At 35.9% G+C, this 15,470-nt stretch overlaps 1 protein-coding gene across 2 annotated transcripts in view; it reads left to right on the top strand.

Moving 5' to 3' along the window:
* Positions 1-15,470, top strand: part of COG5 (component of oligomeric golgi complex 5) — a 280,119-nt gene that overhangs the window by 169,725 nt on the left and 94,924 nt on the right. For both annotated transcript variants that reach the window (XM_021102595.1, XM_021102596.1), the window contains one exon: positions 3,915-3,996. In XM_021102595.1, the coding sequence (XP_020958254.1) occupies positions 3,915-3,996 (82 nt within the window). The remainder of the gene's footprint in view (positions 1-3,914; positions 3,997-15,470) is intronic.

Here is a 15,470-nt window from a genome sequence, read left to right as displayed (position 1 = left end):
GAATCTGACTAGGAACCATGAGGTTGCAGGTTCAATCCCTGGCCTTGCTCAGTGGGTTAAGGATCCAGCATTGCCATGAGCTGTGGTGTAGGTTGCAGGCGCAGCTCGGACCTGGCGTTGCTGTGGCTGTGGTGTAGGCCGGCAGCTACAGCTCTAATTAGACCCCTATCCTGGGAATCTCCATATGCCACAAGCGCAGCCCTAGGGAAGATGAAAAAAAAAGAGACAAAAAAAAAAAAAAAAGAAAGGAAGAAAGAAAAAAGAAAAGAGTATGGAAAAAACAAGAGCTTAAAAATTTTGGAGGATTGGGAATTCCTGTCGTGGCTCAGCAGTAACGAACCCAACTGGTATCATTGACGACGTGGGTTCAATCCCTGGCCTCACTCAGTCAGTTTAGGATCTGTCATTGCCATGAGCTGTGATGTAGGTTGCAGATGCAGCTTGAATCCTGCTTTGGTGAGGCTGTGGTGTAGGCCAGCAGCTATAGCTCCAATTCAACCCCTACCCCTACCCACGTGCCATGGGTGCAGCCCTAAAAAAAGACCAAAAAAAAAAAAAAAAAAAAAATCTGGAGGATTGAATGAGGCTTTACCATAAGGCTAATTAGAAAAAGAAAGCTAATTTAAAACAACAAAATGGGGCCTCTGCTGTCATGAATGGAGCTTATATTCTAGTGGTTGTTCCAAGTTTTAAATGAGATAATATCTGGTATCGCTTATTACATAATGGACATTCAGAAAACGTTAATTCTCAGTTAAGTTTCAAATATATTTCTAGAGTGTAGGCACTTTGTCTAGGTTCTTCTCTGTTTAAAAGTACCTACTTCTTCACTTTGAGGTTTTGGGTGATTTCTCACTAAGAAGGAAGAAGTAGCCAGATTGTCTGGGACTCAGTGTTTTCTTTCAAAAGGGCATGTTTAGGAATTCTTGCTGTGGCTTAGTGGGTTAATGATCTGGCATTGTCTCTGTGGTAGCATGGGTTTGATCCTCTGTCTGGCAGTGAGTTAAGGACCCAGTGTTGTAACAGCTGTGGTGTAGGTTTCAGTTGTGGCTCAGATTCCATCCCTAGCCCAGGTACTTCCATTTGCTGTGGGTGCAGACAAAAAAGAAAAATTGAGGGCGGGGGGACAGCACAAGTCTCAGATTTAGAATTTTCTTATTAACTTTGGTAATTCTAAAAAGCTTTGAAGAATTCCTGTTATTTCTAGAAATCTATTTCAGTAATTCCATGGAATTACAAACATGATTTACTTCAAATGATTTTATGATTAATTGTAGGAATAGATAATGACATACTCAAAACAAATACAAGAAAAAGCCTCTGGGGAAGATAAAAGCAAACAAAAATAATCCACAGTTCAAACACAGATAACAAAGAAAAAACAAAGAAAGCATAAAAGGAGATGATAAAAGCAAAAGCAACCTGTTAGGTAAACATATTTGATTTGTAATTTCTTATTAAAAGACAAAGTGTTTAAAAATAAAGTGTTATCAGAGTAACATCAAAAAAGCAAATGACATAGAAAGAATAAAAATAAATGAATTGACAAACATTTCTAAAGTGAAAGCCATAGGGACAGTATTAATTTCAGATAAAATAAGACAAATAATAGTACATAGATTAAAAAGTCACACAGACTTGATAGTTTCTTCAACAAAAGGTGCCAGATACAGCATGATACATCCTCTTAAGAATAAAAGGAAGAGGAGCCTCATGGCCCCAAAGGGTTTATGAGGGGTCATTAGCAGGGTATACATTAGCAAGGAGAACCAAGATGCAAACCTAGGTGCACTGGGTTGCTGCAGATAGGTGCTGCGGTCTGCAGAAGCACAATGGTGATTCTCTAGATGCTATGCATAGATAGCTGATACTAAGCTTCCTCAAATGCTAATGATTGTTAAATGCCTAAAGGTCAGAATAAAAGCTCAATCAGCAACCAGCTATGTGAGTTTTAAAATAATTTAAAATAACCTATATCCTGCACCTACAACCCCCTTCTCACTTGACAAAATCCTAAATAACACAGTAAAAGCAGTGTGGTTTCTTGAGGCAGTGCTCTTGGTCCCTGAGACCTTGAGTCCCCCAGTTCCCCCTTTACTTAAGAAAAAAAAAAAAAGGTACCAGAAAAACGATCTCTCTGTGAAAAATAAGGAAATTGAACCCTTACCTTAAACCAAATTCAAAAATTAATTCAAAGTGAACTAAAGCCCTGCATCTGAGACCAGAAATTGTAAAACTCCTAGTAGAAAACATACTGCAGCTTAAGTCACAGTTGTGGCTCAGATTCAATCCCTGGCCCAGGAACTTCTATATGCTGCAGGTATTGCCATAAAATTAAAACAAACCAAAACAAAACACTAACTCATGAAGTGGTAACTCCCCACTTTCCTCTTTCTCCAATCCTGGTAATCTCTGTTCTGCTTTTTGTCTCTATGAATTTGTCTATTCTAGATCCTTCATATAACTGGAATAATATAGTATTTGTCCTTTTGTGGCTGGCTTATTTCACCTGACTAGTATCCATGAGGATGTGGGTTCGATCCCTGGCCTCGCTCAGTGGGTTAAGGATCCGGCGTGGCTGCAAGCTGCAGCATAGGTTACAGATGCAGCTCAGATCCTGTGTTGTTGTGGCTGAGGTGTAGGCCAGCAGCTGCAGCTATGATTTGCCCTGGCCTGGGAACTTGCATATGCCTCTGGTGTAGCCACAAAAAAAAAAAGAGGAAGGAAAAAAATATTGACCCAAGGGTTTTTTTGTTTGTTTGTTTTTGTGGGTTTTGTGTGTGTGTGTCTACAGCCACCAAATTTTCTCATCTTAGAGGGAAAGCTTTCAGATTTTTACCATTATGATGTTAGTTGTAGACTTTTCATGTGTTGCTTTTACTATGTTGAGATAATTATGTAGCATATTCCTACCTTATTAGTGGTTTTATCATGAAAGTGTATTGAATTTTGTCAGACTGCTTTTTTGTACATCTGTTGAGATGATTACATGGCTTTGTCCTTCATTCTGTTAATGTGATGTATTATAATAGTTCTTCAATATGATGAAAAACATCTACTAAAAAAAAAAAAAAAAACATTAAAGTATGGGAGTTTCTGTTGTGACTCTGCAGTAATGAACTTGACTAGTATCCATGAGGGCACAGGTTCGATCCCCTGGCCCCACCTGTTTAAGGTTCTAGCGTTGCCATGAGCTGCAGTGAATGTTGCAGGTGTGGCTCAGATCTGGTGTGGCTGTGGCTGTGACATAGGCCGGCAGCTGCAATTCTGATTAGATCCCTAGCCTGGGAACTTCCATATGTCACAGGTGCTGCCCTAAAAAGAAAAAGAAAAAAAAATTATAGTTGATTTACAGTGTTGTGTTAGTTTCAGGTGTATAGCAAAGTGATTCCATTTTACATATCTATTGTCTCTATTTATTAGTCTTTAGATTCTTTTCCGTTATAGGTTATTGTAAGAAATTGAATGAATGTGGTTTCCTGTGCTATACAGTAAGTCTTTGTTGGAAAAAGATCCTCTTTAAACTCATGTGTATGATATACTGTGCACGTGTTGCATAAAATCTTTGCATAAAATCAGTTTTGCCATCACTTTATAAGAAATTAGCAATGATTTGATTTGACTTTTTGATGATACACAATATCCATTTCTTTTTGTTGTTGTTTTACTTTTTGGCTGCTCAAACTCACATAGCTAGTGAGTAGCAGAGAAGGGTGATGACTGCTAACCTGAATATGAGACATGATTGAGACATAAACATATTTCTGCTTAGTTACTTAACAGTTCCACTATTTGATAGTTAGATGTCTTAGGAATTTTAACTTAAATATGTTTTAATACATTTTCAATGCTATGTCTTCTCCATTAATTTTTTTTTTTAATTTCATGAATATATCTCATTTTTTGGGTCATAGGATGGACACTCTGAAATTTTATACACGTTTTGGAATTCAGTTACTCAAGCACTTTCTTCTCAATTTCATAAAGCAACAAATTGTAAGTATAGTATTTATTTTACAAAATCATTACAAAGTTTTTCATTTACTTTAAAATTTATAAAACATATATTTTTAAAAACTCCTGGCTCATTGTCCTTTTTTATGTTACCTACATATTCAGTTCTAAGAGTTGTATATAATTTTTATATTTTTAACATACTTAATTTGTGGAATAAAATTCTCCAGAAGAATAAGTTAATTCTGCATAATTTAGTCAGAAGAACTTTGTCTGCGTTTTTCCTATGTAAAGAGTGTTTGATGTTGAAGAATTTAGTTAATGCCTGTAGAGTATTTTCATTCCTAACACAGAGATATTAGAATGCAGAGAATTTATAACTTTTTCCTTGTTGTTAAAATGAAGATTTGATGAAGGAACAGATGAAATACCTACATCATGAATTTAAAGTTGCTTTTAACCAAATATCAAAATTTTTCTTAGTTTGTTTCTGTAATGAAATAACAGCACAGCATAGTTCTAAGCAGTGATATATACAAACTAACTAGTATCTTCTAAGTGTTTTTGTCTAATCACTGAATGTAAAAGCATTGGATGTTCCTAGACCTTTTAAAAGGGTTTTGAGAGTTTGCATTGAGTTTAGTTTTTTATTCATATTTACTGAAAGTACCTAGTATATGGAAATACTTAGTCCCTCACAACCCCAGATTGAATAACCACACTCTCTGCCTCCCTACTTGGATTTCAAAAAAGTATGTAGTAAAGCTGTGAATACAGAGGAGGTCTTCATGCGTGGCCAGGGTTTATTTAGGGACTGTTTCATCCCATCTGCAAGTATAAACCACACTACTCAGAGAATACCCTGCATTAGCGATCTGTTTTAGTCAGCTTTTTTGAGATATATTTTACATACAGTAAAATTCACAATTTTGAGCCGAAAAATCTATGCATTTTGACAGTTGTTTATATCCTTAGGACCACATCACAATTAAGATGTAGAACATTGCCATCATCCCCCAGATGTCCCTCATGCACTAGTTAATGTCCTCTTCCCACCTCCTGGCTCCCCATAGCTAATAAGCTTTCTATCAATGTAAATTTGCCATGCAGTTCCCCTTCCTGGCGCAGTGGAAACGAATCCGACTAGGAACCATGAGATGGCGGATTTGATCCCTGCTCAGTGGGTTAAGGATCTGGCGTTGCTGTGAGCTGTGGTGTGGTCGCAGACAAGGCTCTGGCGTAGGCCAGCAGCTACAGCTCCGATTAGACCCCTAGCCTGGTAACCTCCATATGCCACGGGCACGGCCCTAAGAGGACAAAAGACAAAATATTTATATATATTTAAGTTTGCCTTTCCTAGATTTCATAAAAATGTAATCATGCAGTATGAGTTCTTTTATACCAACAGAGTTAAAGATTTATTCGTGTCATTGCGTATTATCAGTAGTCCATTTTTTAAATTGCTGATTAAAATTTTGTTTTATAGGTGTATATACAGTTCATCCAGTCCCCAGATGAGGGATAACTGGGTTGTTACAGTCTGGGGTGATTATGTAAAGCTACTGCAGTCATTTACATAAAGGTCTTTTGTAGACATATGTCTTCATTCTCTCAGTAAATACATAAAAGTAGAATTTCCTGATCATTTAATAAGTATATATTTAAATAATTGCTAAAGTATTTTCTAAGGTGGATTTCATTCCCATCAAGAATGTATGGTAATTTCATTTGCTCTACATTTTTATCAGTTCATGACATTATCATTTTAATTTTAGCCATTCTTGTGTTAGTGGATTTTCATTGTGGTTGTAATTTCCATTAGCCTTAAAGACTAGTGGTGACCATGTTTTCACATTTTTATTTCCCACCTGTGTATCTTCTTTCGTTAAGTCAAAATTACTGGAGTTCCTGCCATGGCACAGTGGGATCAGAAGTATCTTGGAAGCACTGGGACACAGGTTAAATCCCTGGCCAGGCACAGTGGGTTAAAGATCCCGTGTTGCCGCTGCAGCTTAGATTGTGACTAAGGCTCAGATCTGATCCCTGGCCCAGGAACTCCATATTCAGCGGGGTGGCCAAAAAAAAAAAAAAAAGGAAATATCAAAATCACTAACATTTTAGTTTCATTTAATTTTTTTAGCTTATTGCTTGTCTTAGTGAGTCTTAGTGATATCTTTATATATTTATTATTAATATTTTCAAATATCCAGATTCTAGGTCATTTCTCAGATGTATGCTTTGCAGATATTGTCTGTGTCTGTGGTTCGCCTTTTCATGTTCTTAACATTATCTTCCAAATGACAAAAGCTTTTAATTTTGATAAAGTCCAATTTATTAATTTTCCTGTTATAATTAGAATTTTTTTTGTCCCAAGAAATCTTTGTCTGACTTAAGGCCATAAGTATTTCCTCTTATGTTTTATTTTGGAAGTTTTACTAGATTCATTTTGGAGTTAATTTTCATATATGATGTGAGATAAGGGTCAAAGTTTTTTCTTTGCATGTATATCTAAAAAGTTATACTCTGCCTATTGACTGCCCTGGAGCTTTTGTTGAAAATCATGTTGCTATGTATGTGTAAGACTATTGTTGACCCTGCCTTGTTTCATTTTATTTTTGCACATCTATGTTTGTATAAATACCATATCATCTTAATTATTAACATACAAGTCCTCCTAATTTATTTATATATAATTATTTTGGTTATTCTAGGCCCTTTACATTTCCACATGTATATATTTTAGAATTAGGTTATTGTTCTTATAAAGTTTCTCCTGGAATTTTGATTAGGAATGCATTGAATCTATTGACCAGTTTGTGATGAAGTCACATCTGAACAGCATTGAGTCTTGTGATCCACAAATGTGATGTATCTTCCTGTTACTCTAGGTCTTTTAATTTTCTCTTATCAATGCTGTATAGTTTTTAGTGAGCAGGGCTGGCAAATCTTAAATTTATTACAGTTTCATATATTTTGATGCTGTTGTAAATGGTTCTTTTAATTTTACTTTACAGTTGTTCATTGTTAAAATACAGTTGATTTTTATGTACTGTCCTCGCATCCTTGACTTTATTTGCACTACTTATTCTAGTAGCTCGGGGAGATTTCTAAGGACTTTTTATATCAGTGATCATATAGTCTGCAAATAAAGACAGTTGTACTTCTTTTCCAATCTGGCTTGCTTGCTTGCTTTTTTCTTCTTTTCCTTTTCTTTCTTTTCCTTTTCTTTCATTTTTTTTGGTCTTTTTTTAGGACCACTCCCACAGCATATGGAGATTCCCAGACTAGGGGTCAAATTGGAACTGTAGCCACTGGGCTACCCCACAGCCACAGCCATGCCAGATCTGAGCCACGTCTCTGACCTGCACCACAGCTGATGGCAATGCCGGAAACTAAACCCACAGAGCAAGGCAAGGCCAGGGGTCAAACCTGCATCCTCATGGATACCCGTCAGATTTGTTTTGGCAGAGCGATGACGGGAACTCCTGAAATCTGGCTTTCTTTTTTTGTCGTCTTCCTACACTGACTAACACTTCCAGTATAGTGTAGAATTGAAGTGGTTTTTGCTTTGTTCACAATCTTAGAAAGTGTTCAGTTAACTTTAATAAGATCTTAACTGTAGGTTTTTCAGTGATGCCCTCAATCAAATTGAGGATGTTCTCTTCTAATTCTAATTTTTTGACAGTTTTTATTTTGAACTGTTGTTGATTTTTTCCATTGATTATCTGCAATCATTTAGATGATCAAATGATTTTAATTATTTTAGTCTGTTAATATTATGAATTACATTGATTTTTTTTCACTATTGAACTAATCTTGCATTCTTGGATAAATATTACATGGTCATGATGCATTGTTATCCTTTTTATATTTTTGGATTCAAATTGCTTCAAAAAGTTTAAGATTTTTGATTCTATGTTTACAAGATATTAATCTTTAGGGGTTTTTTCTGTTGTTGTTTCTTGTAATGCCTTTTCCAGTTTGGAATAAGGGTAATGCTAACCTCAGATAATAAATTAGGAATTATTTTCTCCTTCTCAGTTTTCTCAAGCAGTTTGAATAGAATTGGTATTTATTTTTTCCCTACGTAGAATTCACCAAAGAAGTCATCTAGGACTGGAATTTTCTTTATAGGAAGTTTTAACTACAAAGTCAACTTTTTTCATAGATATAGGATTACTCCATTTATTTCTTCTTGAGTGAGTGTTGAAAGTTTGTCTTTCAAAGAATTTTTCCAGGTCATCATAGTTCCCTAATTTTTTGGCATAAAGTTGCTTGCAATGCTTCCATATTACCCTTTGAATGTATATAGAATCTGATGTGATATTCCTTTTCTTATTCCTGATGTTATTAGTTTTTTTCTTCTCTTTTTTCTATTTTAACTAAAAGTTTATTAATTTCATTCATCTCAGAAATCAACATTTGATTTCATTGATTTTTCTGTTTTTTATTTTAAGTATTATTTATTTTTTCTCTTTGCTTTGAGTTTGTTTTGCTCACTTTCTTGTTTATTAAGGCTAAATAAGTTCAGATTATTTATTTAAACTTTTCTTTCTTAATATAAATGTTTATGTTACAAATCTCTGAGTTTTATATACCACAGTCAGGTTATTATTTCCCCACACGTACAGAAAAATTAAAAGAATAGTGAAATAAACACACACACACACCTTTGACTCAAGTTAACAGTTTTCCAACTAAATCAACATTTTTAGATTATGACATGTTTATTTGAAATTTACAATTTATGAATCTGTTTAGGAGATAGTTTTTCAGATATTCAACTATATTATTATGTAAATATACCCTTTCAATAGTTTCTTGCTCTATGTTTAAAAATAATGTTTTTTTATGAAAATAATTATAACCATGAAATTTTTTTAGTGTTTAACTTTCACACTGTGTGCTGCTTATGTTTAATGGAATACATTCAGTAAGAAAATACAAAGATGTAAATTTACCTACAAAATAGATAAGCATAATTATAAAATTTATCAATGCTTCACTTTATAGAATAAAAGAAAGCAAATGCAAAGGCTGTTTATAGTTGTTTCAGTGTTTCTGTTTTCAGGTTTTCATTAAAAATTTACTTTATCACTTTAAAGACTTTATAGACACCTTGGAGTTATTCTAGACCATATTTTATTTCCTTTCTTTAATTTGCATTTTGCATATTTCTTGCCTCAACATGACAGGAATGTACAAAAAAAAGCCATAGCATACTTGAAATTTTTCAGACTTTGTATGTACCATTACATCTTCCAATAGTGTTTATCACTGGTTGATTTAGCACATTTTTTACTAGAAATTCTATAAGATAAAGTTCATCTCAATGGATCACACAAATACTGAGAGAGTTTAACCCTAGGAAGTAGGACTGGAATGGAAATACCCTTCTCTCATTCAGTCCTCTGTGTCAGTTTGGGGTCTGGTTGATGAGTTTTCTTCTCATCATTACTTTTTTTCCACTTTTTGCATGTCTAATAATTTTTGATTGAGTATCAGACATGAATTTTACCTTGTTTGGTACTAGATACTTTTGTCTTCCTATAAATGTTCTTATTCTCAGATATTGTAAAGTTACTAAAAAATTATTTGGTCCTTTAGAGTCTTGCTCTTTAGATTTATTGGCAAAAACTGAGCAGTGTTTATTCTAGAGCTAATTATTTCCCACTACTGAGGCTAGACTCTTATTACTCAACCAAATAGTTTGTGAATTATGAGGGTTTTTTTGTTGGACTCTTTCAGGAACAGACACTCTTTTCCATTCTTGTGTGAAGAATAGGTATAGTCTCTCTAATCTTTTTGCTCTAACTACTGCCCCCACCTCCCCCAGACTCCTGGAAGTTTCCTCACACACATATGCTGGTTGGTGTCTTGTTGAATATTGAAGGAGAACCATTTGCAGATCTTTGCACTTCTCTGTTAATGCCGCTCTCTCTTCTCGGGCATGCTGTCCTATGCATTCCAGTTGCTTCTCTGTACCTGGTCTTGGAGACCATAAGGGCAGAAAAGTCTCTTCCTCTTTCCTCCGTCTCAGCCTGGAAACTAGTGCTGGCAGTTACAGGGTTCAGCTCATTTCTTTCCTATCTCTCAAGGATCACATTATTTCATGTTTTTTCTGTTGCTTTGGGGTTTTTTTTAGTTGTTTCAGATAGGAGGGTAATTCTGGTCCCTGTTCCTCCATCTTACTAGAAAGAAGCAGAAGTCCCTCATCTAGTTTTAAGGACAGTGATTAAAATGATGTTTAAAAATATTATATGATATGTGTGTGTTTAATAGTACTGTCATTTACTTAGCATTGGTCATCTGCATTCGTATTTTCCTTAACCATTACAACCCTTGGCACTCTCCAAATGCCCTCTTTTTCCCATTCTGCTCACTTGAGTAATATCCTTATCTCCTGGGTCATCAGGACAGTTAATGTGATGAGGAAGCTCAGTGTTCTGTACCTTCTTTCCAAAGTAAAGCCTTTTTTCCTCCCTTTGGGCCTTAGAAGGCAAGGTAACTGCTTCAAAGCCACCCATTTACAGGTGACTGCCTGCCTGCTTTGTTTACCCTATCTCTCAGCAACATCATTCTCTTTTTTTATTTTGCATTTCCATTTTTCTTTTGATTTTTCCTCCTCTGATAATAAAAACTAAAACAAAACTAGGAAGCTTGTCTTTCGTTACTATCCAATCCCTCCTCTTTAATTCAACAGTGCTCAAACTACTCTCAAAGAGTAGTTTACATTTTATTATCTTCATTTTCATACTGTCAGTTTCTCAACTAGGTGTACTCTTGACTATCTTCCATTCTACTGAAATTGTTTTGAAGTAAGCAATGACTCTCTCTCTTTTTTTTCTTTTTTTCCATATCTTTTTTCTTTTTGGCTGCACCTGCAGCATATGGAGGAAGTTCCCAGACCAGGGACTGAACTGGAGCCACAGCAGTGACAATGCCAAATCCTTAACCACTAGGCCACTGGGGAACTCCACCCTACCTTTTCATTACCAAATCTGGATGTTTTTCTAATCCTGTGGAACTTAACTGGCTGATGTAGTCAAAGAAGCCACTGAGAGAAAACACAGTATTTTTAGACAGAAAAAATGCCATCACTATTTTACATTCAGAATAGTTGGTTACTTCTGCTAACATTATTACTGTAATAACTTCCTTTGGGAGAACTCCAAAGTAAGTTTTTTTGGTTAAGTACTGTCCATTTATATAGCACATACAGTCCCTGAAGTGTACTGTAGTACTTCTTAAAATTATAGACAGGCAATATTAAGGAAATGCAACCATCTGCAGAAGTGAAGTTATACACAATGTAACAGATTGTCTAAGTAATATTTTGCAGAAAATATCTAAAGGGAAAATTTCCTAGTTAGGATCATGTTCTTTCAGATTATAAATGTTCATGCTTAGTAAAAAGAAGTTCTGCTAGATATAATCTAGGGGTTTGACAATTAATTTTCTTTATTTAAAAGAAAAGGGGCCTGAATTTGTCACCATGAAGATCCAAAATGGCTTATATAAGAAATGTTCTGCTTTAATTATCTATGGCTGATAGTTATTTCCAAGATAATTTCTAAACTTTATGTCTATTATTTCTCTATTGCAGTTTCCAGATAATAATGTTTGTTCTCCAACCTGTTGGGTTATGATACATACATTTTTTTCAAGTCTCAATAAAAACATGAAAAATATGCATCATCATTTTGAACTCTGAAATGACATCATAATTCTTCTTTGTAATTTAAAGATTTTCCCAGAATGTCTTATCTCCCTTACTTAGTTTTTCTCCATAGCTCTTATCACTTCCTAATACACTGTATTATTTGTTATGCCAGGGCCCTTCTCTCCATCCACCAGCATGTAATTCCCTATAAGACATGGAATACTGTATTGATCAGGCACTTCAATGTCTGAAAGAGTACCTAGCACACTGTAACGCTTCATTAAATGCTTGCAGACTGGAAGGAAGGAAGCAAGGAAGAAACAATGCCACTGTCCTTTTATAAAAGCTTAAAACTTAAAAACAGTGCTTATTTGAAATGTGCTTAAAATATGGTAACAAGTAAGTCTTAAAATATTTAAATCCCTTTGTGCAGTATTAGTCTCTCAAAATTGTTAAGCAAGTCAAAGAGATGATTCATACAATTAAGAGAGCAACATGGTATATATGTATCTGTAGTGCTTTGGAAAATCAAGTGTGAATAAGAGAATACACAGGAGATACACACATTTGAAGATTTAGAAAGCTTTAAGCCTTGAACTATATGCTAAAACTCGGTATTGCTTTCTTTTAAAAAATACAGTGATTGGAGTTCCTGTTGTTGCACAACAGAAATGAATCCAACTAGGAACCATGAGGTTGCAGGTTCAATCCCAGGCCTCACTTATTGGGTTAAGGATGTGGCATTGCCATGAGCTGTGGTGTAGGTCGCAGATGTGGCTCAGATCCTGCATTGCTGTGGCTGTGGCGTAGGCTGGCTGCTGTAGCTCTGATTGGACCCCTAGCCTGGGAACCTCCGTATGCTGTGGGTGCAGCCGTAAAAAGCAAAAACAAACAGAAAGAAAACCAAAAATACATTGATAAATCAGGAGTTCAGCCTTCTTAAGAAGTAGGGGGATAAACAAGCTATATAATTGTTAATACTTTATTTAATGTAGCTTTTTTTAATGTAGAATAGTGTCCATGTTAAATGAGATTTTACTGTGATGCATTTCTTAAAAGTTAATGTACAACTTAAGTATATATACTTGGGGTATCTCATCCCTCATTTTAAGAACCTTTCAGCATTTTGATCCCTGCAGCTGAAGCATTCTTTCGTTACAAAGTTTTAATGAGTTTATAGGGAACCATACTATGCACCATATATAGCACATAAAGAAGAAAACGTGTAGCTTGCTCAAAAAGAGAATTTGAAAACTTAAGAAGAGTATTTTATGAAAGTACTCAAAGTTTATATAACCTGAAGGAAAGAAAATCTAATCATAAAGCAAGTTTTTAAAAACTTTCTTTGGCAGGACAAATTTGATCATGTAATTCTCTGATAAAATATTGCATTGATAAAATTATGTTGTAGGGAGTTCCCTGGTGACCTAGCAGTTAAGGATCTGGGTTAGTCACTGCTGTGGCGCAGGTTTGATCCCCAGCCTGGGGACTTCTGTGTGCTGTGGGCACAACAAAAAAAATTTATGTTGTACATACTAATAAAATATTGTAAATCAGTTGAATCTAACTTTCATTGATTTCTCATTGCTCTTTTAAAAAATCATCATTAGAGTAAAATGCATGGGATCCTTGAACAATGTGGTGTCTCAGAGCACCTTCTGTGCAGCAAGAAATCCACATGTTGCTGTTGTTGGCCCTCCAGATTTGTGATTCTGCATCTGTGAATTCACCTAACTGCAGACTGTGTAGTAGTACTGTAAAAAACCCACATATAAGTGGATGCATTCAGTTCAAACCCATATTGTTCAAGGGTCAACTGTACTCATTTAAAAAAGTATGAGTATCATACTTAGATACCTGAGTGAATTTTCCACATCTCAATACAAAATCAAGATCCAGAAACAGAATGTTACCTACATCCAGAAGCCCCCCTTAGGCTGCCTTCTAGTTCCTGCCTGCTATTCTCCTAACAAGAGTAACCACAAATTTTTTTTTTTTTTTTTTTTGGTCTTTTTGCTATTTCCTGGGCCGCTCCCGCGGCATATGGCGGTTCCCAGGCTAGGGGTCTAATCGGAGCTGTAGCCACAGGCCTACACCAGAGCCACAGCAACGCATGATCCGAGCCACGTCTGCAACCTACACCACAGCTCACGGCAACACCGGATCGTTAACCCACTGAGCAAGGGCAGGGACCGAACCCGCAACCTCATGGTTCCTAGTCGGATTTGTTAACCACTGCGCCATGACGGGAACTCCGAAACCACAAATTTCTGATGGTATGGATTTTTTTATTTTAATTACGGTTAGTTTGGAGTTCCCTTCATGGCTCAGCAGTTACAGAATCTGACTAGGATCCATGAGGACGTGGGTTCAATCCCTAGCCTTGCTCAGTGAGCTAAGGATCCGGCATTGTGGTCAGCTGTGGTGTAGGTCACAGATGCAGCTCGGATCCTGCATTGCTGTGGCTGTGACGTAGGCTGGTGGCTATAGCTCCGATTTGACCCCTAGCTGAGAAACTCCATATGCCGCAGGTGTGGCCCTAAAATAGCAATAAATAAATAAATAAAATAAAATTACTGTTATTTTATATAGATAAAACCATCCAGTTTTACTCTTGTGTTTGTTGTCCAAATCTCTTGCTCTACATGTTTCTAAGAGTCTTAGAGATTGCTGCATGTACTTGTAAGTCATTCTCGGCATTATAAAATAATCCATTCTGTGAATGTGTTAGAATATATTTATCCACCACATTATAGATGAGTGTTGAGGTGGTTTCCCATTTTGAGCTATTTTAAGTAATGATGCTTGGCAATTGTGTCCTTTTTTCTTGGGAATAAACCCAGAAATGGAAAATAGGTAGTTGTGATAGACAGAATAATAGCTCTCCCAGAAATTTGCTTGTGTTACCTTACATGGCAGAAAGGATTTTGCAGATGTGATTGAACAATCTTGATGTGAAGAGATTATCCTGAATCTTCTGGGTGGGCCCATGTAGTCATAAAGGTCCTTAGAGGGGTGCAAGGGAGGTGAAAGTCGGAGAGGAGATGTTACCGTGGAAGTAGAGATCGAAAGGATGCAATTGCTGGAAGGGGACCACAAGCCAAGGAATGGAGGCAAGTGGAAAAGTCAAGTAAAAAACCTCCTAGAACCTCCAGAAGGAAGGCAACTCTCATGACACCTTAATTGTGGTTTCACTAAACCAAGTTTGTACCTCTGACCTCCAGAAGTGCAAGACAATACACTTACATTGTTTTAAGCCACCAAGTTTGTAGTAACTTGTTTCAGTAGCTGTAGGACATGAATATAGTAGGTGAGTATGCATGTATTTAGTTTTGGTAGACATTGCCAAAAAGTTTTCCAGCATTGCTATACCATTTTAAACTCCCATTGACAGTATGAGTCCCAGTTTTTCCTTGTCCTTGCAGCACTTGGACTTTCTGGTTTTTGTTTTAGCCTTTCTGATGGATGTTTAGTTAAATCACATTGTGGATTTAATTTTTATTTCCTTTGTGATTAATGATATTATTCATTTTTTCATATATTTTTTGGCCATTTGCATATGCTCTTTTACAGAATCTGTTCATTTTCTATAGAATTGTCAGTCTTACTGATTCATAGGGTTTTATTTGCATATTATGAAGTATTTTGCTGGATTCTTTTCTCTCCCTTTGGCTAACCATGTCAATTTGAGTTGGTTTGGAGTTGCTCCAATTTATTAAGACTTTGTCTATCTCTAGTTCTCTCTTTTTCTTAGGCACTCTTCTCGTAAGCTTTTAATTGCGAAGTTGGAGGGTCTTTTTCTCCTCTGCCTTGAAATAATTGTGGTTGACCTAACTGTCATCCAGAGATTTCC

This window comes from Sus scrofa, chromosome 9, assembly GCF_000003025.6.
Source record: "Sus scrofa isolate TJ Tabasco breed Duroc chromosome 9, Sscrofa11.1, whole genome shotgun sequence".
NCBI lineage: Eukaryota > Metazoa > Chordata > Mammalia > Artiodactyla > Suidae > Sus > Sus scrofa.
Note: the sequence above shows the minus strand (reverse complement) of the source record. Positions and strands in the feature narration are given on the sequence as shown.